The sequence below is a fragment of the Strigops habroptila genome, chromosome 2 (genome assembly GCF_004027225.2).
Source record: "Strigops habroptila isolate Jane chromosome 2, bStrHab1.2.pri, whole genome shotgun sequence".
Classification (NCBI taxonomy): domain Eukaryota; kingdom Metazoa; phylum Chordata; class Aves; order Psittaciformes; family Psittacidae; genus Strigops; species Strigops habroptila.
Window position 1 is genome coordinate 122,707,400 of NC_044278.2, and position 22,507 is coordinate 122,729,906.

At 49.0% G+C, this 22,507-nt stretch overlaps 2 protein-coding genes across 2 annotated transcripts; both read left to right on the plus strand.

Moving 5' to 3' along the window:
• The first annotated feature begins 1,412 nt into the window (after positions 1-1,412).
• On the plus strand, positions 1,413-13,399 carry LOC115604318 (olfactory receptor 51E2-like). Its single transcript, XM_030477310.1, has 2 exons — positions 1,413-1,891; positions 12,398-13,399. The coding sequence occupies exon 2, from the start codon at positions 12,446-12,448 to the stop codon at positions 13,397-13,399; it is 954 nt and encodes a 317-aa protein (XP_030333170.1). The 5' UTR covers positions 1,413-1,891; positions 12,398-12,445.
• LOC115604322 (olfactory receptor 51G2-like) lies at positions 5,989-7,733 on the plus strand. Its single transcript, XM_030477316.1, has one exon. The coding sequence runs from the start codon at positions 6,004-6,006 to the stop codon at positions 7,003-7,005; it is 1,002 nt and encodes a 333-aa protein (XP_030333176.1). The 5' UTR covers positions 5,989-6,003; the 3' UTR covers positions 7,006-7,733.
• Positions 13,400-22,507: the final 9,108 nt, after the last annotated feature.

Below are 22,507 nucleotides of genomic sequence, written 5' to 3' on the forward strand. Positions count from 1 at the left end.
CTCACAGGGAAGAACTTCTTCCTTATATCTAACCCGAACTTCCCCTGTTTCAGTTTAAACCCATCACCCCTTGTCCTACTGCTACGGTCCCTGATGAAGAGTCCCTCCCCAGCATCCTTGTAGCCCCCTTCAGACACTGGAAGCTTCTCTTCGGTCTCCACGCAGCTTCTCTTCTCCAGGCTGAACAGCCCCAATGTTCTCAGCCTGTCTCCATACAGGAGCTGCTCCAGCCCCTGATCATCCTCGTGGCCCTAAATGCCTGCCTGCATCCCCTGCCCTGGACCTGCCAAGGCTGGAGCAACCGTGAGGAGCACTGCTGGGCTGGCAGGAGGCGAAACCTTCACAGCAGCCTTTGAGTCTCAACATTCAATTCAGACCCATGTGCGGACACACAGGAGGTGGAATCCTGCACTAGGAGAAAAGAAGGGATCCAGAATTAGTGCCATTGTGGTGATTGGGGCTTGGAGCAACCTGGTCTAGTGGAAGGTGTTCTTTCCTGTGGCAGGGGGTTGGAACTGGATGAGCTTCAAGGTTCCTTCCAACCCAAACCAGTCTGGGATTCCATGGTTCTAGGATTTCAGGCAGCAATGGTGCTCCTGTTCTCCTGGATCTTCCTCATCCCTTTCCTGTCCTTTATTTGTGTTTCTCTGATGAACATTCCCTTCCTAAACGCTATGAACAGGGTCTTATAAAGGCTATTACATGGGAGGACCAAGTTCCCCACCTTTCCCTTCCCTCCTCACCATCCGTCCTTACTCTCCTGCCCGTGCTCACATGCTGAGTTCTGGCCTGTACAGCAAATGTGATCAGCACTGACCTAGGCTCAAATTATAGATATTCCTAGCAATAGACCAATGTGTGCCAAGTAGGGGCTGAGCTCCCCTTAGCTTCTGGGAAAGCAGGGGGGGGTTAAGATGAGAAAATAGATCAACAGATCCTTAGGCTTCCCCCTATCTACGTGCAATACCTGTGCGTCTGGGAAAAGGGATTAAGCAGAAAACCACCGGGAATGACTTGGTAGGAACACAGTATGGAAACATCAGCCTGTCTTCATACGGGAGGCGCTCCAGCCCCTGATCATCCTCATGGCTTCCTCCGGGCTTGCTCCAACAGATCCATGACAATAATTTGCTGATGTCCATCATGGGCAGTGCCCTGGCATGGTCTGGTTTACAACTACACAAGTATCCTTAGGTCCAGTGGCTGTATTTACAATAGACACCTCATAGGAGAATGTGCAAACGCATTAGCTTGCCTGTGTCTTGGTTTGGCAGCCACAGAAATAGGGGTTAATAGTAATTTTATAGTAATCTAGATACAACAGGGCCATCTGTGAGTATATCCACTAATATGTCAGTGTTTGGCTTGGTAATATTTAGTTTGGTTTTATTGTGCAATACATCACGATTCTAATTAAACCTTCCATGTCTTACGAGTCAGAGGGGGTTAGCTACAACCTCACCTCTGTTACTCCTTGAGGAGATGCTGCAGGCACTCTTCTGGCAAGATTTATTGCTATTTGCACTACAGATCCACTCTCACAATAAGAACGACGCATGTTGCCAGAGCAGCAGCATTGCCAGCCATAAATCACAGCGAGCTGCAAACATGTCGCCCAGCAAACCACCAGGAGCGAATCCTGCCACTGGGAGAGCATCGTAAATGGCAAATGATCATTTACTGCTTGCTCGATTCCCCTGGTGCAGCTCACGCGGTTTGTGCGTGGGGAGCTGGGGCTCCCGGGTGATTGGGCAGGGTCAGACCTTGGGGCGCGTTATAAGCACGGCCCTCCTGGTGCCAGGATGCGGACGTGGGTTCTTCCTCTGCAACACAACGGGGTTGTGCTGCCTGCAAAGGTCACAAAGCCCCTGGGCCCCCGGCGCCACGCTTGGTAAGTACCGCCGGCAACCGGCAACGCCTCTATCACTGCACTCCTGTGGTTTATGGGCTGGACACCAGTGGGGCGGGGAGATGTGTCTCTGAAGCACTGCTCAGAGGTCCACATTACTCCGTGGGATGCTCTGGGTTGGATGGGCTGGAGGAAGTGGGTGGCTGTGATTTCAGGCAGCGCTGGCACCATGGTACTGCTGGGGGTGATCCATCCATCGTGGTGCTGCTTGCCAGTGTGCTGTGGGCTTTGTGCAAGAGTCAGCCTGCTCTTCCACTCTCTGGCCTGGCTCAGTTGGTGGGAATGGCACGTTCCTGTCCCTGCCTGGAAAGTCAACAGAAACTTGGCTCTGTGGGTGCTGCATCCCCAGAGTCCCTTTGCTGATCCTCCTCCCTTGGCTGAGCTCTCCCTTGGTTGCTTGAGTTGGCAGAGATGCAGTTGTGAAAATAGCAGTCTCCTTTTGGGAAAACAGCAGATCTCTGAATCTCATCCTTCCCCAGGCTCCCAAGCCCCTGCTCTTGCCTTTGCTGAAAGAACCCTTAAAGTACCAGCGCTTTGCTTAAGTTATAGCTGAAAATCAGAGACAGGCAAGAAATCAGGAGGTGGCTTTTGGGGGCTGGAGCAGGAGGGACAGCACCGTGTCCTCCATGAGGAGTGTGCATCTGTGCCTGGCTCCTTCCCCAGCAGCCTGGGGAGCAGAAATGCCTTGGACAGATGCTTTTCTCCCTGTGGCAGGATGCTTGGCTTGTCCAGCAGCAAACACTGCCCAGGAGCTGCCTTTAGCCTTTTAAAGTACATCCTGCACTATCTGGAGGTTTGTTTCCTTGTCAGGGCTTGGCTGCAGTGTGAAAGGTGTATTTGCTGTCCCAGGATAGTCATCTGGGAGGTGTAACATATGTGTGTGTGCCATATGTTGTATATACACATATAAATATACATAAACATAAATTACCGTGCATGCTTGATATATATTTTCTATATTTTATGTCTTCTATATGTTTATATATATTATTTATAGACACATGTATACACACACACAGAGAGAAAACATGGAGGAGAAAGAAGCAGCTTGGAGTGGGATCCGTGTCTGTTAACACGTAGGAGCACATAACACTCCAGAGTAGCTCAGAGAGGAGCAGAGGTAGCAGAGCCCATTTCTAAATAGCTTTATACAGCATGGTAGGAGTTGCCAGTGTCCAATGAAATCAGGTTTGCAGGCAGGTTTTCTTGTAGGAGGAGCATTGCTTATACGGACCTTGGTGAGTTCTCACTCGTCCTCTCTTTCCCACTGCGCTCCAACAGTCTCTCCTCTTTATCCACCTTCATATTCAAGGAAACCTCTTGAATCTCAGTAACTTTGAGTGTTCTGATATCTGCTAGATGCTGCTGGGAGGGAGGCAGTTAGGGACAAACAGGCATGTACAGATTTGGGGGGTTTCTAACACAGCCTCCAAATAAGGCTGAATCGCAGGAGGCTGCCAGTTAATTCTCGCTGCTCAGAGACTACTGGAGTGGCAGAAAGGGACAGTTCTTACCTTTGGGGAGCTCCCAGATGCCCCTTAGGACCAGAGGTACCCCTGGACAGTTTCCTTCTGTCATTGTCAACTGCTGCCAATGCATTAGGAAAGCGCTGGCTGCCCACCCACATCTGTGGCACCTCCTGAATCACAGAACATAGAATCTTAGAATAGTTAGGGTTGGAAAGGACCTTAAGGTCATTCAGTCCCAACCCCCTGCCACAGGCAGGGACACCTTCCACTAGAGCAGGTTGCTCCAAGCCCCTGTGTCCAACCTGGCCTTGAACACTGCCAGGGATGGGGCAGCCACAGCTTCTCTGGGCACCCTGTGCCAGGTGAAGAAGGGCTGTGGCTTGTGTCCCTTCAGCAACTGACACTGACACTGGCCAAGCCAGTTTCTGATACCAATGTGTAACTTGGTGAGGAAGGTAAAGTGGAGGAAATAAATTGACTTTGGGTCTTCCCGGGTTCCCATCAGCTACTCCGTGCTTGCGCCCTGGAGCAGGGAGATTCATCCTTGCTAAGACGTGGGATTTATCACTGTATTAGAGTCTCGAGCAGGCTGAGAGGCTAATGGAGCAAAATTGCATTAGGAACATAATAAATACATCACGAATGATATGTATGCGTATTCAAAAATGAATTGTGTTAGAGTAAACCCTCCTGCCCATAACTCACGCACTCTTTGGTCACTCGTGGTCATTAAGAAGGTGCATTAAGACTGAAACCACAAATATTTCTTTTCCCTTAATCAGCTCTGGTTTTGCACATCCAAAATGGGTGGATGCTTTCCCCATCCATCCAGCCAGTCATTCCGTCACAGAAGGCACAAGGGGGCTTGGGGACCCCGTCAACCACTCCAGCAGCTCTGCTAGGGTGCACTGTCATAGAATCATAGAATCATAGAATCATAAGGGTTGGAAAGGACCTTAAGATCATCTAGTTCCAACCCCCCTGCCATGGGCAGGGACACCTTGCCCTAAACCACGTGGCTCAAGGCTCTGTCCAACCTGGCCTTGAACACCGCCAGGGATGGAGCATCCACAACCTCCCTGGGCAACCCATTCCAGTGCTTCACCACCCTCACTGTAAAGAACTTCTTCCTTATATCTAGTCTAAACTTCCCCTGTTTAAGTTTGAACCCATTACCCCTTGTCCTACCACTAGGACATGTGTAATGTAGGAACCTGGATTGTGTTGAGACAGCTGAATCCTCCAAGAGGATTGAAACCTCATTGATTCATCGGATAATTCAGGTTGGAGACACTTCAGAAGATCTCTAGCCCAAAGCCCTGCTCCAAGCAGGGCCAGCTATGAGGCCAGACAGGGCTGCTCATGGCATCATCCAGTTGGGTCTTGAAAACTCCTAAGCATGGAGATGCCCAGCCTCTCTGTGCAACCCGTTCCAACGCTTGACCATCGTCATGGGAAACATTTCTCATTATATCCAGCCTAAACCTCCCTTGTTTCAACTTGTACCTGTTGTCCCTGCACTGCTGTGAAGAGCCTGGCACAGCCTGGCACAGCCTTCTTGGTAGCCTTCCTGTAGGTAGGGGCAAGCTGCTACCGGCTCCCTGCAAAGATTTCTCTTCTCCAGGCTGAACAAGCCTCTTTCTTTGGTCTGTTATCCAGGGACATTGCTCCAACCCTTATTCATCTCAGTGGCTTTCTGCTGGCCTCTTTCCTTGGTCTCTTACCCAAGGGCATTTCTCCAACTCCCACCCATCCCAGTGGAACTCACTAGAGCAGACATCTGCTGGGTTTCTGTAAAGGCCTCACTCACCCCATACTCTTGATCCCTGTGTGAAAATCCCACCATACCGCTTTGTGCCCTTTTCTCTCTGATTCAGACCCAAAGACTTTCCATGGATGCTTCCACAACGCTTCTGAACCTGCAACTTCTTGTGCTTTGGCCTGTTATTAATAAAGTCACAGGCACCTCGCGAGTGGGGTTTCGCTCATTTATGTCCCTTCACCTAACAGTGAGGTGGATTATTAGATGAGCAACAACTTGGATGCGAGAGCAACTGGAAATCCACCTTACCCTGGTGGCCAGCTGAGAGCAGCAGCTTCCACGTGCCTGATCCCCTGTTATATTATGCATTTGTTTCCAATGAATTTCTTAACTAAGAAGTCAGAGTTAAAATTCACTGTTTTCATGTCCTTTGACCTCTAGTTAACATCAAAAAGAAGCCAGCACCTCAGCAGCTTAGTTGGGTTGGGATGGCTGTAGAAAAAGCATTTGGTTGCTCAGTAGAGCATTTCAACCTGTGGAATGTGGGGACATCTGTAAACCAGAAGCACTCACCAGGAATCTTTTCACTTTTATTTTAAAAAGACTTTTCTTTTTTCCTTTTAAAGTCCATAATTTTCCTCCATTTTATAGTTTAATGGATAAACAAGAGTGTAGCCATATGTGGCACTATGGTAGATTTACCAGTGTCCTAAACAACATGGGTCACCTGCATAGGTTGGTGAGGAGATGGAGGGATGTAGCATGTATCATTACCCACTTCTGTACTCAGAGGAGAGTACAACTACATGGAGTTTCTGTTGTTGGTTTGTTTTAGGTATAGGTCATGTGAGAGCTGAGCTGGGATGGAGCATGGCCCACATACCACAGAGGAAGTCAATGGCTCCTTCTATCAGCCCTCAGCTTTCTTCATGATGGGCATCCCAGGCCTGGAAGCCTTTCACCACTGGATCTCCATCCCTTTCTGTGCACTGTACCTTATTGCTCTCTTGGGAAACTGCATGATCCTATTCATCATAAAGAAGACCCAAAGTCTTCATGAACCTATGTACTACTTCCTCTCCATGCTGGCAGTCACTGACCTGGGCTTAGTTTTCTGTACCCTGCCCACTACCCTGGGCATTTTTTGGTTTAATATGCGAAGGATTGGGTTTGATGCTTGCCTCACTCAGATGTATTTTATCCACATACTGTCCTTCATTGAATCCTCTGTGCTCCTGGCGATGGCATTCGACTGCTTCATTGCCATCTCCCATCCTTTGAGACATCCATCCATACTGACCAAGACGACTGTCATGAAAATAGGTCTGGCAATTATAGTGAGAGCTATGGTCTCCCTCCTTCCCATCCCCTTCTTGCTCAAGAGACTGACCTACTGTGGGAAGACTGAGCTTTCTCACTCTTTTTGTTTCCACCCTGATATCATGAACCTTGCATGTGCAGATACAAAAGTCAATGTCTTCTACGGTATGATTGTTCTCTTATCAACGGTGGGGATGGACTTCATCTTCATTGTGCTGTCCTACATCCTGATCATTAAAACTGTGGTCAGCCTTGCAACCAAGGACGAGTGTCTCAAGGCTCTGAACACATGTGTCTCCCACATCTGTGCTGTTCTAGTGTTCTTCATCCCAATGATCGGGCTGTCCATGATCCATCGCTTTGGAAAGAATGTTCCTCCTCTGGCTAACACTTTGGTGGCCTACACCTACCTTATTATCCCCCCTGCTCTCAACCCCATTATCTACAGCATAAAATCCAGCCACATCCGTGAGGCTTTGCTCAGGGCACTGTGGAAGAAGAGTGAATCTGGCTGGTCCTCCACCAGTTCTGCCAGAAAGCACTAGTGGACTGGTTTCTTGTCCAGAAGTAGTGGACTGGTTTCTTTGTGCTCCATTCACACAGGTCACTCCAGATGTAAGAACTGCAGATCCACTCGGATGCTGTCCCTCAACCCAGAGCTGTGATCCTCCATGTTTTGTCCCAGCATGATGTTTTTGTCCCTTCCAGAAGCCTGCAAACTCCCCAAGCGTGAATGCCAGTGATCTAGACGGATGCCCCAGTCAGAGGGAGACAATTAAAGGAAAATGGGCTGCATGGTTTTCTCTTTGCAAGTCAGAGAATCATAGAATCAACTCTGTTGGAAAAGACCTTTAAGATCATCAAGTCAAATCAATGGACTTGACAATCAATGGACCTGTAAGATCATCAAGTCATGCAATGGGGTGGATAAAGTATCTGCAACGCATGTTGTGCTAACTCTAGTAGCCAGATAACAGCGAGTAAGCTTCACTCAGACTCACTTGCATGTGGTCATTGTTCCCTCACTGCATGCTACAGCATAGGCATAGCTAACCCAGGCAGCAAGCTCAATAGGGCCAAGAGTTTGGAGCCACTCTGAATATCTCAGTCATTGTCCAACTGGAAACACACCACAAAATGGAGTCCAGCTCCAGAAGCACAGAACATTTTCTGAGGGTTAGGTCCTGTTAAGTTGGCAAACAGCACTCAGTCCAGCCATTGTTTTGCATTGAATGTAGTGTTTGTGTGCAGTATCTTCAATAAAAGAACATCTATTCATTGTGAAAGGTCAAAAGACTTGATTAAGCCATTTTGTTTTCTGGTTATATGACACACAGATACCAGATTGGAGTTGCTTAAAATCTTCAGTATTTGCTGTAGATGAGCAAATGATTGTATGGAGTATGTAGGAAGTATTGTATGAAGTAGAGCTGCATCAGGATTGTGCCTGGGGGTCTGGTGTGGTAAAAAAAGCATAATAGGAATGGCTAAACTTCCTGGCATTAAAGGCCACATAGTGCAGTCCTCCAGCTGAGATCTGCCATGCACCGACTGAGCCCTTCAGAGGGGTGGGAGGAGGAGATATCCAGGGGTGGGAGGTGACAGGAGGCATCCCAGCATCCTATTGCTGTGCCATTGGCTGGGTCTCTGCCAGGCATGCAGAAAGGTTTTACGATCCCTGTGGCTTCCACCCTCCCATAGACAGAACGGCCACAAATCTTTCATGTCTCCAAATTACGGAGCTGTGTTTTTGTTGGTTTTAAGCCATATTTTGGCTAGCATTGACCATGGTGGAGAATAAGAGGAAATGGCCCATGTTCACCTTGGAGGGGTGAAGCAGCAAAAGGTTTCAGGACAGGATTACACACCAGAACTGGCCTGTTTCTGCCTGCTCAGCACTTCACACTAGCCCAGGATTAGTCTTTCTGTTCTGCTATACACAAACCAGTGCCTGGAAGAGAGAGAAAAGGATAATGAGGGAACATCTCCATTAAAAAAAGGGAAAGGGAGAACGGAACATTCCCAAGGGGATGATTCCCAGGACTCTGTTTGTTTGTGTTGTGTGAGTTATTTTGCTGAAGATCCCAGTGGGCCCTTGCACAAGGTGAAATACTCTTCAGCACAGCCCCAGAACCTCTGCCTGAGCCTTGGCACAGCAGGTCTTGGGATGAAGGTCCCTTTGCACTGAGATAGCACGCAATGGGATTGCACTTTGCTCTTAATATCTAAGGTCTTTCCCATGCTCATAGCCAGCTACTGTCAGAGGGAAGATCAACACGAGGGAACAAACACAATGCTCAGCAGAAAAGCCTAGAGTAGAGCTTTGCTGGAGTGATGCTTGTCTTGAGGATCCTCACACAGCACTGCTCCCATTCTGAAACCTTCCAGAGCTGCTCCCTGGGTGCCTGAGCTTCCCAGCTCAGCCATTCCCTGAAACAGCAAAGGCCCAAGAGACCACAGCAAGCAAAGGTTTGGGGGGGAAATGTGTAGGAGATACATCAGTACATTCATGAGTTGAGCTGGAGACCACAGTGGACTGAGGGTTGCAGATGTGGGGCATCTCCATCACCCACTTCAGCAGAGCTTCATCTGCCACCCCGTGTGCTTCCCAGCCTGTGAAGCTGCAGGGTACAAGCAGACGGCTGAGATTTGGGAACCTCTACATAAGGTACTGTCTTACAGGAACACTTTCAAAAGCCTTTCTGGCTGCCTCTGGGAACTGTGGTTTAACATTTGTGTGAGAGAAGAGAAATGAAACACTTAAAGCTGATAATTCCTATTCTGTGATGCCCTGAGCTCTCCTCTTTGTGCCATGGGACCACTGACAGTATTTGCCAATGGATTTATTTCCTGTGAGGCAAAGGAAGAGCAGTGTGAGACACATCAGAGGCATAGCAGAGAGGAGAAGGAGGAAAGAAGGATGGGAAAAGGAGGGGAAGAAGGGAATGGGAGATGGAGGGAAGGGGAGATGGGGAGAGGAGGAAGGGGAGGGGAAGGGGAAGGAAGAGAAGGAGAAGGAGGAGCAGAAGGAGAAGGAGAAGGAGGAGGAGAAGGAGAAGGAGATTGAGAAGGAGAAGGAGAAGGAGACTGAGAAGGAGACTGAGAAGGAGAAGGAGAAGGAGAAGGAGATTGAGAAGGAGAAGGAGATTGAGAAGGAGAAGGAGAAGGAGAAGGAAGACCATTCCTGCCACCTCTATTTGGTTCCCACAGCCAGCTCCTCATATCTCGAGCCCTGTCTGAGCCCTGCACTATCTTCTCTGCCCTAGGAAACTCTCCTGTTACTCTCCTGCATGCAGAGCGATGCTACAGACCCTGCTGTACTCTGTGGCTGTGTCCACACTATAATTAAAAGAGGGATAAGGATAATTCTCTGTCCTGGAGACCCTTGGTGCTTCCTGGCCCACAGGACGCTCCACAGCTCTTCCTTCTTCCTTTCCTAAGGACGAGGGCTTTGTGCCACACTCAGGGGATGCTATTCCACTAATGCCTGGTGCTACATGCTTCTTCATTCCTGGGGGAGGGTGAGCTGGAAGCAGCCCGGCATGTTGAGCAATGGGTTAATGGTGCGGGTGATGGTGGGATGAGGTTCCAGCCATGTCCTCACTTTAGTGCAGGCATAGCTTGTATGGATCCCAATACAGCAAGTGCCTGCCCAGAGCAAGTGGCTTGGCCAGGACTGGGCAGCAGAGCTATGAGCAGGTTCAGCTTTTCTGCTTACATGTGATGACAAACAGTCAGGAAATAAAATCCCCCAAACTACACATTTGATCAAAGCATCTATTAAGATGAGTTCAATTTTGGTTGGAAAATGCTTTGAATTTGAGTGATTCCTTCTGGTTTTAATTTTTCTCTTCTCTTTTCCCTCTGAAGCAAATTTTGGCTTATACTTTTAAACTTCTGTTTATACTTTTATTTCTGGTGAGGTGATATGGAGAAATGGCTACATATTCAAAATGGTTCCATTTGAGGGGGTACATACATTCCTCTCTTACTGCCACATCGCAGTGGAGAGATGGATTCAGTTGGTCAAGACAGTCCCATTGCCTGCTCCATCCCGGGAAGTTGGTCTTACACTGATTTTGGTTCCATCGGACAAAGTCGAGTCACTGTTGATGAGCGTTTACTGGGATCAGCTGCTGTGGTTGCTGCTCGTGGTCCTCCAGTTGGATGGGTTTGCTGTCTGAATATGCTCACCTCTCCTTACATGCTGTTACTGGAGCTTGCTGGGGGGAGGATCACCCTAGGAAAACAAATCTGCCTTTACTGGGTTTGTAAAGACACGGATCTAGTTTCCATCTCTACAGAAGGAAAGGTCCTTACGGAACCTGCCCTTCACCCCAATCTTCATTAGCAACCCAAACTCATCACTTCTGCATTTATTGATGCCAAAGAACTAAAGATGAACTGGAACATCCACGGATTATTGACTTCAAGCTCCTGCCCTTCACAGCCATATTCCCTCAGATGCTTTACAATGACCCTCACGCTGTAAACACACTTCTGGGGCTGGCAGGGACGTTGGCTCAGATACTTGTTGGCAATCACTGAAGTGCTTTGTTCATTCAGTTTCCACCTTCATGGAAGTGGTTTGCTGGAGATTTCATCACTCAAATAGCTTTTACATGACTTGTCAGTAACAGTTCACTTGTGCTGAGTGTGAATTGTGTATTAAAATCTAGAGCATAAGTTATTTATTATAGACTCAAGACGGAAAACCCCCACACCAGGGAAATAAATCAGGATTGATATTTCAGGAGAAGGGCTTCGCCACAAACGTGCAGTAAAAAAAGATTAAAATTGTTTTCACAGATGAATGTTACTTTAAAAATAGTGTATTAACAGCCTGCAGAGCTTGCCATAAAACATTCTGCATCCTTGTTTTACATGGATAGGGAGGAAATCATCAGAAAGCTCAGTGATGTTGCAGACAGCAGTTATGTGCTTAGAATCATAGAAAGGTTTGGGTTGGAAGGGACCTTAAAGCTCATTCAGCTCCAATCCCCTGCCATGCGCAGGGACACCTTCCACTAGAGCAGGTTGCTCCAAGCCCCTGTGTCCAACCTGGCCTTGAACACTGCCAGGGATGGGGCAGCCACAGCTTCTCTGGGCACCCTGTGCCAGCGCCTCAGCACCCTCACAGGGAAGAACTTCTTACTTATATCTAACCTAAATCTCCCCTGTTTCAGTTTAAATGTCCCTGTTTAAGCACTCCCAAGCCAGGCTGGGGCTGACACTGACATTGAATCAGCTTTTGATATTCCATCCCAATATTTAAACAAATCTGATCCTTGAGAGCAAAAAAGCACCTGGAGCAAAGGCTTCATCTCCCTGCCTGTTCTCCTTGGATCACAGCACTCCTGGAAGGTTTACAGACACACAGTGAGGTGGATAATCAGATTTTCTTCTCTTCTCCACTGATATTCCATCTGTTTTCAGGCAGAAAGGACGAAAATCCAATTTGTGTGTGCAGACAAATGAATACATGTTGTCTCCCTGCAGCACTCGGGAGTGCTGGACCGTGGGAGGCAGCTCAGCCAGTTCCTCAGAGAGCATTTCTGATGGGGCAGCGCATCGCATATGGAAAAGCTGAAGGAGAACTGAAATTTAACAGGAAACACCAAAAATCTGTTGGGTTTTTTCATTTTGCCCTTTAAAAGTAAAAGAAAACTAGTTCAGCTCTTGGGTTTATCACTTAAAACGTAGATTTTAGTGTTCTGCATTTCAGAGAATCCAAGCAATTCCTGTTCTGACTCACATGCCAGCATTTTGTGGTTGCATGTGTTATTGTATATAGCCATAATGGGCTGCAAGAATAGGAGAGGAGCTCTCTGCGTTGTGGCAACTCAAAGATTCCTTTGGATTTCCCAGGCACAGCCCTGTGGGATTCCCAGTCATGGGAAAGGATTACTAAAGCTGCTGTTTCTCTTTCCCTTGCAGAAGGGGATGTGCCATGGCATAGCATGACTGCTCTTCCCCCCACGTGCCATGCCCTTCCCCAACAGCTCTGACCTCAGCCCATCCTCCTTCATCTTGGCCAGCATCCCGGGGCTGGAGGCTGCCCATTTCTGGATGTCCATCCTCCTGTGCTCCATGTACATCCTGGCGGTCACCGGGAATTGCACAGTGATGTTCATTGTGAAGATGGAGCCCAGCCTGCACGCGCCCATGTACTTCTTCCTCTGCATGCTGGCTGCCATTGACCTGGCCTTGTCCACGTCCACAGTGCCACGTATCCTCTCCTTCTACTGGTTCAACACCAGGGAGATCAGCTTCGGCGCTTGCCTTGTCCAGATGTTCCTCATCCACACCCTCTCGGCCATTGAGTCCACTGTGCTGCTGGCCATGGCTGTGGACAGGTACGTGGCCATCTGCCACCCGCTGAGACACGCTGCCATCCTCACCAACACCACAACAGCCAAGATAGGGTTGGTAGCCATGGCCCGGGGAGTCCTCTTCTTCCTGCCGTTGCCTTTGCTCCTCCTGCCCCTTCCATTCTGCAGGTCCCGGATGCTGTCACACTCTTTCTGCCTGCACCAGGATGTGATGAACCTGGCCTGTGCCAATACCACCCCCAGCGTGGTGTACGGCCTCACCGCCATCCTGCTGGTCATGGGGCTGGACGCCGCCCTCATCTGCCTCTCCTACATCCTCATCCTCAAGGCTGTCTTGCAGCTGGCATCGTGGAAGGAGAGGGTGAAGGTGTTCAGCACTTGCGTTGCCCATATCTGTGTGGTCCTGGCCTTCTACGTGCCCCTGATTGGGCTGTCCGTGGTGCACAGGTTTGGGAAGGACCTGGCTCCACTGGTGCACATCATCATGGGGAACGTCTACATCCTGGTGCCCACTGTGCTCAACCCCATCATCTATGGGGTGAGGACCAAACAGATACAGAGGAGGATCCTGAGTTTAATTCATATCTATGGCAGAAGTGCCCAGTGACTTGTGCTCTGCTGCTGTCTCCTGTATCCTCAGACTAGATCACTTAGAGTCCTTGGTGCAGGATTGTCCTCTCTTTGTGTGGCACATAGCACATGGTAGGAGACTCTGAGGTGCAGCCACAAAGCAAAAAGGAAATAGGAATTGTAAACTCCTCCCAAGGGTATTTACCCTCACCAAGCTTGGAGAGAGCCATGGCATGGTTTGGGTTGGAAGGAACCTTAAAGGTCATCCAGTTCCACCCCCCTGCCATGGGCAGGGACACCTCACACTAGACCAGGTTGCTTCAAGCCCCATCCAACCTGGCCTTGAACACTGCCAGGGATGGGATCCAATACAATGACCTAAATCCAACCCTGATCCAGCAGGTAACGCAATGGGAAGGAAAAAGGGCTCAGCAAACTAATAAAGATGTCTTGACATTGCACTTCTTTGTTCCCATCTCATCCATAACAATGGCAGAGCTGAGTGAATGCTACAGTGGGTTTTGAATGTTTTTTGAGTGATACTTCATGGTTTTTGAATGATAATTCGTGGTTTCCACTTGTGGCACATCCACTTTCTGGAGGAGCTGATAGAGAAGAGGAAAGAGGAAAATAAGAGTTATAGAACACGTAAATCTGCACTGATGACACCATGCACATGGAAGTGTGCTTGAAGGTCTAAGATATGAAGTGGTTTAGTGTTAGGCCAGTTTGTGAAGAGTTGTATCCAGTTGGGTCCTAAAAGCCTTCAAGGATGGAGGCAGCACAACCCCTCTGGGCATCCTTCCTTTGCTTTGCATATGCTTCTGCTGCCCCTGCACTCGCTGGATAATAAAAGCAAGTTTAGCTGTGAAAAATAATAAATTATTCAAGAAAAAGAGAGAAGTATGTGGAATAAACAACAAATTCCATCAGGGAGGATAGGAGATGGGCTTAAGGGCTTCACTCAGGGGCTCTTGCATCTTGTCCATAACTTCTAGGAGTGCTAAAAGAGGTGTCTTACCAAAGGCAGGTACTGTCTTGTCTCAAGATCTCCAAATGACAGCAACAGTGGGTAGAGTTTGTGCAGTTTCTTCCAGTTGCCAGCTGACACTGGGTACAGCTGGAGTCCTTTTTGTAGTCTGTGCTTGTGCAGCATCAACCACATCTTGTTAAAACCTTTTCTGCTCAGATAAAGCACGTTGTAGTTCACAATAAACACTTTCGTTGCATTCCGAGTCCTCGCCTCCTGGGGCTTTGAGGCAATTTTGCTCCTGTCCTTTTTGCTGTGGCCTGGTTTATCAGAGCTGGGAAAGGTAAAATAAAATCATAAAAATGAACCCAATCTGTTCCTGCCTGATGTGACTGGGGACGTGTGAAGCATTTCTCGAGGTGCGCGATTGATCTAAGCCCTTTCCGGACGCCCTTTGTGGCACTGACAAATGGCTCCTGCTCATTCTCCAGATGTTCCTTGTGGTTTTCTTTCCTTTTGTGCTGAGAGAAAAATTAATAAAGAAAAATGAATGAATCATCCCGAAAATGCTGGGTTATTTTTCTTTCCTCAGACAGACAGTTAATAGAGCTCAGAGCATTGAGGCACGGTGAACTTCTCCTGGGCAGAGATGAAATCCATGTGGGATTCTTGATCTTCATTTTGTTTTCCAAACTTCAGTTATGGGAAAGAAATGGAATGCCCCTTCTTTTCCCCCTTCTTTTCCCTTCCCTTCCCTTTCCAGGTAGATCTTCATCAGCCTCAGGGAGGTTCCTGAAGCACCTTACCAGGTGAGGAACATGGGCCTGTGCTGCAGGGCTCTTGAAAGACCAGTGTTAGGGATAAAACACGAGCTGAGCAATGGGCAGGGGCTGGGAGCTGCTGTCTTCTGGGAGGTGGAGAATGGACACCACTGGAGCGCTGTGTCTGTAGGGGTTTGGTCAATGCTGTGGCACTGGCTCAGGTTTTACCTGAAATTGGCTGTTTCTTGACTGAGACAAGCCCTTGTTGCGTCTGTTAAAACCTGTTTGCCCTGGCAAACAGCACAGAACTGTCCAAAGCTTCCATGGAGCAACAGGGCTGGTGCTGATGACTTCATATGTGCACCACACACATTTCACACCAGCTTCCTCCCATCTCCTGATCTGGACACCCTTTGGACACTGGAGAGTATCAAGTGCGAACCTTGTGCAGTCATCCCACTCAGTATGACCCAGAAGAATCCAGTCTGCACGCTCCAGGAACACTCCACCAAGCGGGACAGAGGACTGTCAATGGAAACTGGCAGGACACTTGCCGCAGAAGTGCTCTCCAGAGCCAGAGCAAGCATCTCTCACAGGGATGGGTGGCTGTGTGGGGAATTTGAGCTTCTAAACCATAGCTCATGCCAGTCTGTTTGCCACTGACCAGGCCAGGTCAATGGTGTTTGATACTTTTTTACAGGACCCAAGAGCTCTCAATGTAGGCAACAAGGGTTTCATGTCTCTGAACTCTATTGCCTTATCCCACCCTCCCTATTTCCTACTTGTTAGCAAACCTGCACTGGAGAATCATAGGATCATAGAGAGGTTTGGGTTGGAAGGTGTCCCTGCCCGTGGCAGGGGGTTGGAAGTGGATGAGCTTTAAGGTACCTTCAACCAAAACCAGTCTGGGATTCCATGATTCTATGAAATGATGATGGTCCTCGTAGAAGGAAACAGGTAGAATTCAACTTTAAGCATCAACCTTCCTTCTCTAAGGAAGGCAAAACCTAGAATAGCCTTATGTTAACAAATGCCAGAAGTCCTTTGCAAACATAAACCTTTTCAGACATACTAGCAATCCTCCCTGATGCAATTACTTGGAGTGACCTGTCACAGGAGATCGTTGCTAACAGGGTTGCACTATACTAATACATGTGAAATATCCCAATAAACAGGCAGATATGTTTTACAAGATCCCTGCTCTATGTCTAGGAGAGGCAGCAGGATGAGGGGAAGGTCAGATGACCCAAACTCAGTTAGGAAACTCAAGCACCTTGTGGTCCTTTGCTCTATTCTTAGTACCAGCTGAAGGGCACTAATGGATGGAGAGGACATCTCTGACCTGGCCTGGTGTTTCTTGCAGCTCTCTATCTTCCTGAGCAGCCCTGGCTATCATGGCCACCATGAGGAGCCTCTGGGCTCTGCTATCTCTCCGTGAGCTGGATCCGATGCAGAAGCAGGAGGAGGAGCCCCAGGGAGAGGACACGTACTTCTGCTGAAGCAAAGCAGATGTCGGGCTGCAGACAAAGTGGGAAATGAGTATTTTTTTGGCACCATTTCAGTAGAACGCTTAAATTTCAGCTCAGTTCATCCTTTTTCTTCAGATAAAGCAGAAGTAGTTTACCAGATCACACGTGAGAGGCAAAGGGGAAGCCAGAGAAGGAGAGGTAAAACTGCAGTTTAGTTCATCTAAGAGCTGTTCTCAGAGCACCTACTTTGTAAAGCAGGGCTGCACCTTTCTTGTGGGCTGATGCTCCCCCACTGGGGAGGTAGAACCCCATTTTTCTTAAGGCTCCACAAAAGATGCTTTTTTCATTTCCATTAAGAACATGGGAGCTGTGCTCGTGACCAGTGTCCATCCATTCCACCATGCTGCTGCCTCCAGTGGAGGAGGAGGTCTTCTAAGGGATGCCTTTTTAAAGGAGGTCTTCTTGGAGATGCCCAAACCCAAGGCAGCTCCACAGTAGCCTTCCACTGGCATTCGCTCTTAACAGTAGCTTTGCATTATCCCCTTTGAGATAGTGGATCACCCAAACGAGAAGGAAGCAGAGGCACCCAGTGCCCGGAGTCCCAGGGGCTTTGAGGAGTGGTGATACAAAGATGTGTGCACTGGCAGCTGGGATTCAAGATGCTCAGATCTGTGTATCACTCCACATTTAACGCACAGTGATCTGCTTTTCCAGGCTGCTTTTTACACATCAGCTCTTAGAGAATTTCAGATACTTTCACCAGTGTTTCTGCAGACTCTTTGTTAAAGTAATTATTAGATCTAAAGGGAGGATGTGCCCATCATGAAAAGCTGGTTACCCTCAGACCCTTCTCCTGTCAGTGACGGATGTACATTTACAGGTACAGCCCTTTTACCTGATGGGATAGACACCAGGGTGAGCCAAAGTGCCCCCTGGCAGTGCCTGTTCCCCAGCGTGGGGTCCCAACAGCCCCTCTGAGATGCTGATACCTGCACCCAGGGGAGGGGACAGTGACTGTGGGGAAGGACAACCCTTGCCTGTTACAGCTTGGCAAGGTGGGTTAACAGGACTGAAATCTGCTCCTCTCAGCATGCAGAAGTGGTTCCTGTGTGACACAGGGAGCTGCCAGAGCTGGCAGCAGGCTGGTGGATGCTTGTTGGCTGGGTCCTGCAAAGTGCTGCTGCACTATCTGGGTTCTCAGCTGTGCACAGCTCCAGCTCTCTGAGATGCAGAAACCACTTGGTGCAAAGGCACTTCAATCTGGTGGTTGCTGCCAAGGTTATTTTTAGGGAAAGAAAAGAGCACCATGGCTGATGTTCATGCACCGAAAGAGAGAAAATGGAGGTACAAAGAATAATAATGATAAAAAAGAGATCTAAAATGAGAGTGAAGCTCAGAAGGGATATGGGAATCTCATTCACAGAGCACTTGAAGCCACACTCAGATTCCATGTGAGGAGTCAGCTGTCAGTGCCAGAGCCCAGGTCCAGCTACCTGCATGATGCTCCTTCTCTTGCTCTTCTACAGGACAAGGAAAAGCCGGAGCAAGGACCAGTGAACTCCCTCCATGACTCCCAGGTCCGGAGGTGGGCTTTCTGGATGAGTCTGCTTTCATCCTTCATCCAGGATACCACCTCTTAAGTCTTCTTGCCCTCAGTCAATACATTATCACATCACAGCTCTCTGCATCCTGACATAGAGAAGCCCATAATTCAATCATCAACAGGCACTGTGCCCCTCCATCTCCATAAGCTTTCTGACTTCTAGAGCTGTAGTTCTCCATGCTAAGAACTGCTCACCAAGGTAAAATGCTCTCTTGCTGTCTCAGAAAAGTCCGAAGTCTGGATCCCCATCACTGAGGTGAAAGATGTCAAGACAGCTTTGCTTTATGGAGTGATTACTCTTATGATTTCTGTGAATTCTTTTGTACGATAAGGAGGATCTTTGACTGGACAAAGATGCTGCACTAGGAAATGACCAACAGTGGCTTCCTTAGACCTACTCCTTTCCTTCCAACAGGAATCCCAAGAGTGGAAAGTCAGAATGTGTGCCTTGCCCTCCATTTCTGCTGCACGTGTGTTATTTCCACCATGGGAAATAGTGCATCCCCCTTTGGCATCAAAGCAAAGTGCAGCATCCATGAGCCATGCACCTCTCCCTGTGCATGCTGGCTCCTGGCTATCCTAGAGCTTGGTGAGTCTTTGTCCACGCTCCCCACAGCGCTGAGAGTGCTGCTCTTAGATTCACAGGACACCAGGTTTGACCCCTGCCTCTCCCTGACATTCTTCATTCGCTGCTTCTCCACTTTTTATGGACGTTTTGGGTAGGCAAGATTCCCACTTCCCAGTGACTCCAGGGTTGCTGGCCATGGCCAGGCCAGTGTTTGACATAGGAGCCAGAGGAGGTATTTGTGAATGGGGTTGGTTTTCATGCTGTAGATGATGGGGTTAAACACAGATGGGACAAAAAGGTAGATGTTGGCCAGGAGCACATGGCTGAAGGGTGCAGTGTTCTTCCTGTACTGGTGTATAAAGGATGCACTGACCATGGGGACATAGAAGATGAGGACAGAACAGAAGTGAGAGGGCTTTGGTCTGCTTCTCTCTGGATATGACCAGCAAACCACCCCCAGCCCCATCTTTGCAATCCTGGAGGAGCAGCTCATCAGATGGCCATGTAGTGATCAAAGGCCATGGCCAGGAGCACTGGGGACTCCATGAAGGAGAAGGCATGGATGCAGAGCATCTGGATGAGGCTGAAAGCTAATCTCTCCAGAGCCAACCCAGAAGACATGCAGCAGCATGGCAGGGTGCACAGAGTCAGGTCCAGGTCCTTGGTGGCCAGCATCAAAATGATGGGCTGGTGGAGCCTTTGATGAGCAGGATGGTGCCATTCCCAGCACTGAAATGAGGTACCTCAGACAGCAAGGGAAGAAAACCCAGCAATGGAAATGAGCCATGCAGGGAGTGCCCATCAGCAGGAAAAGCCAGAGCTGCTGTTCCCTGGGGACATGCTCTGCGCTGATGCTTTGCCTGCCTTAAAGGCCCCTTTTTCATTAGCAAGCTGAGGTAACACAGGATTTGATTTCCCAGGGCAATGAGAGCAGGCTGGTTTCTCAGTGTGAAGGTGTCATTTCTTTTCTCCTCCTTGAAGATGTGCCAGAGCAGGGACGAGCACTTTGCAGCACCGGGTCAGGCCTTTTTCCTGCTTTCTCTTCCCCAGGCTCCTCATCTATAAAGTCAACGATACCATCATCTATTGCCTGGAGGCCACATCCCTGCCAGGACATTGCTGCAGCCTCTTCTCTCTGCTGCTGTGAGCAACATCACTGTCCCCCCCTGGCATTCAGGGATGGTCTCTGCTTCCATGTGGGTCCCTCTCCAGCTCTTTAGATCAGATTTGCAGCCTTTCCCCTTGATTCCCAGCCTTTTCCACACCTCCACTCTCAGTACCTAATGCACAGAGCCTCACCCCATCCATGCAGGACACAGGGGCTTGGAGCAACCTGCTCTAGGGGAAGGTGTCCCTGCCTGTGGTAGGGGGCTGGAACTGGAGGAGCTTTAAGGTCCCTTCAACCCAAACCACTCTGTGATTCTATGACTTCAGGAGGACAAGGGTCCTTCTCACCATCCCTACTCCTCTGGGCAGCCCTGCCCTCTGGAGCTCTGCAAAGCACTTCCTTGTGCCCATGGCTTGGACTGTGGCTTGGGTCCTGGCAGATCCTGCTTGTCCTTCACCTTCACCCTTTGCTACCCCATCACCCACCCTTACATAGAAGGGGAAAGGAAAGGGGCTGCAGCTTTCTCCCTGTTCTGTGCCTGTGCAGCACCCAGCGCCGCATGGACTTGACACGGGGCTACAGGAGCAGCAGCAGCTACTGCAGTGTCTCTGTCACCCATCCTGACACCGTGGGGACACGGTCACTGATGCAAGTCCACATCTGACAAGGCACTGGCAACTCAGAGCATTGTCATCCCCCTTAGGAGACTGTTTACTGTTCTAGTTGCTATTGCCATTGCTACAGCTTTTACCGACAGCACACTGAGCTGTTCAAGGTGACAGGTATTTCTGTGTGTCAGTGATACAGCAACTCCCATCCTTAGCAAGGATGTTGTTATTACAGCTCACAGTTGTGGGTAAATGCAGCAATGTGTGCACAAACCCAGCTCTCGTTTCTTCTACACAACTGTCAACCGAGGGCTTCCAATGTGCAGCCCACAGACACCTCAGGGAAACAGAGCGCTGCGTGAAACATGGATCGTAAAGGCAAAGCTGCACTTAAAGGGCTGAAGCTTTGAGTACAGGAATGGTGCCTTTTGGGTAATAAGTAAACAAGTAAGTTCTAAAATGCTTTTTAACATGTGCTATTTATTTGCCAGGTTTTTCTGCTGCTCTTCTGGCTGCTGCGGTGGCTGATGTGGAAGAAGTTAAACTTCTCCAGCCTGTGCAAACAGGGAACGTGGCATTACTCAATGGGGGAACATGGCATTGTTCAATGGGGGAACGTGCCATTGTTCAATGAGGGAACGTGCCATTGTTCAATGGGGGAACGTGCCATTGTTCAATGGGGGAACGTGCCATTGTTCAATGGGAGAATGTGGCATTGTTCAATGGAGGCATGTGGCTAAACTCATTAGCAGGCCATGAAGAATGGAATTAGGCTATTTCCAACTGCCCCACTTCCCACACAAAGCTCCAGACATCTGTGCCTTCTCTCTCCCTCTGCCAGCTGAATCATGAGCTGGGTGAGTTAAATTAGCAGACAGCTTTCCAGGGCTCTCTAGTCATCTTCAACATGCAAATAGAGACTTAAGCATTTGAGTCAGGGTGTACAGATGTGAATGTGCTCCTCATCCTCATCATCTGTAAACGTGCTCTGGATGACCCACAAATGTCCCATGTTCACTCTTTGCATCATCAACTGTTCTGGCCTGGATGAATAGCCATTATGCTGGGAAAAGCACTGTCCTCAAGCCATGAGGTGGCCCCAGAGGATGGGCATCCTGCCCCCCCAGTGCTCCTTGGTAAAGCACTTTAATTGCTCCACAGTGAGGATGAGTAAGGAATATTCCTCACCTGCTTCTCCCTCCTTGTTGAGGCACATAAGCAGTGTGCCTGCACACAGGGAAAGGATGGGTTTGCACAGCCAAGCTGGGTCTGTGCCATGGGGGAGGCTCCGGCCCTGGTGGATGCTCAGCTTCTGCCCAGAAGGATGAACACAGAGCCTGTAGACAGAGCATCATCCTTGCTCAGTCATGCTTTATGGCACCATCTGTCAGGCGCTCTGTGAGTAAGGACCAGAGGAGCCAGGCTGCCATCTCTAAGTGTGCTCAGCAGCAGCCACTTCAGGGGCAGGAGCAAAACATCGTCCCATCAGCACATTGTGTTTAGTGAAGGGTCCTGTGAAAAAACACAGTTCTTAAAGCTTGACTTCAAGGCTTTAGATCCTGTCTGAAATGTGCTGTTGTAGCACTGGGTGTTGGTCTCTATAGAAATGTCCACTCCCTCCTCCAGACATCAGCAATTGCATCCCTGCAATTGCACCCCTGTGTTCCAGCAAGAGGCACCCGGGCTGTGGAAAACACTGAGAGGAGACAGTTTTGGGGGGAAGAAATAGGGATGGATGATAAATATGTATGTGGATAGATGGACAAACGGGCAGCAAGGGCTGTGCTGGCAGCTGCCTGGGTGGTGAGGTGATGGGTTTGGAGTGAATGCTGGCTGGGATAGAGTTAATTTTCCTCACAGTAGCTCCTCTGATGCAGTTCTGGATTTGCAACGAAAACAGTGTTGAGAAAACACCAGCGTTTTCTTTATCTCTGAGCAGTTCTTACACAGCAATAAGGTCTTTCCTGTTTCCCACCCTGCCCCACCAGCCAGGGGGCTGGGAGCCTATGGGCTGGGCAAGCTCAGTAGAATCCCTCCTGTCTGACAGGCACAGAGATT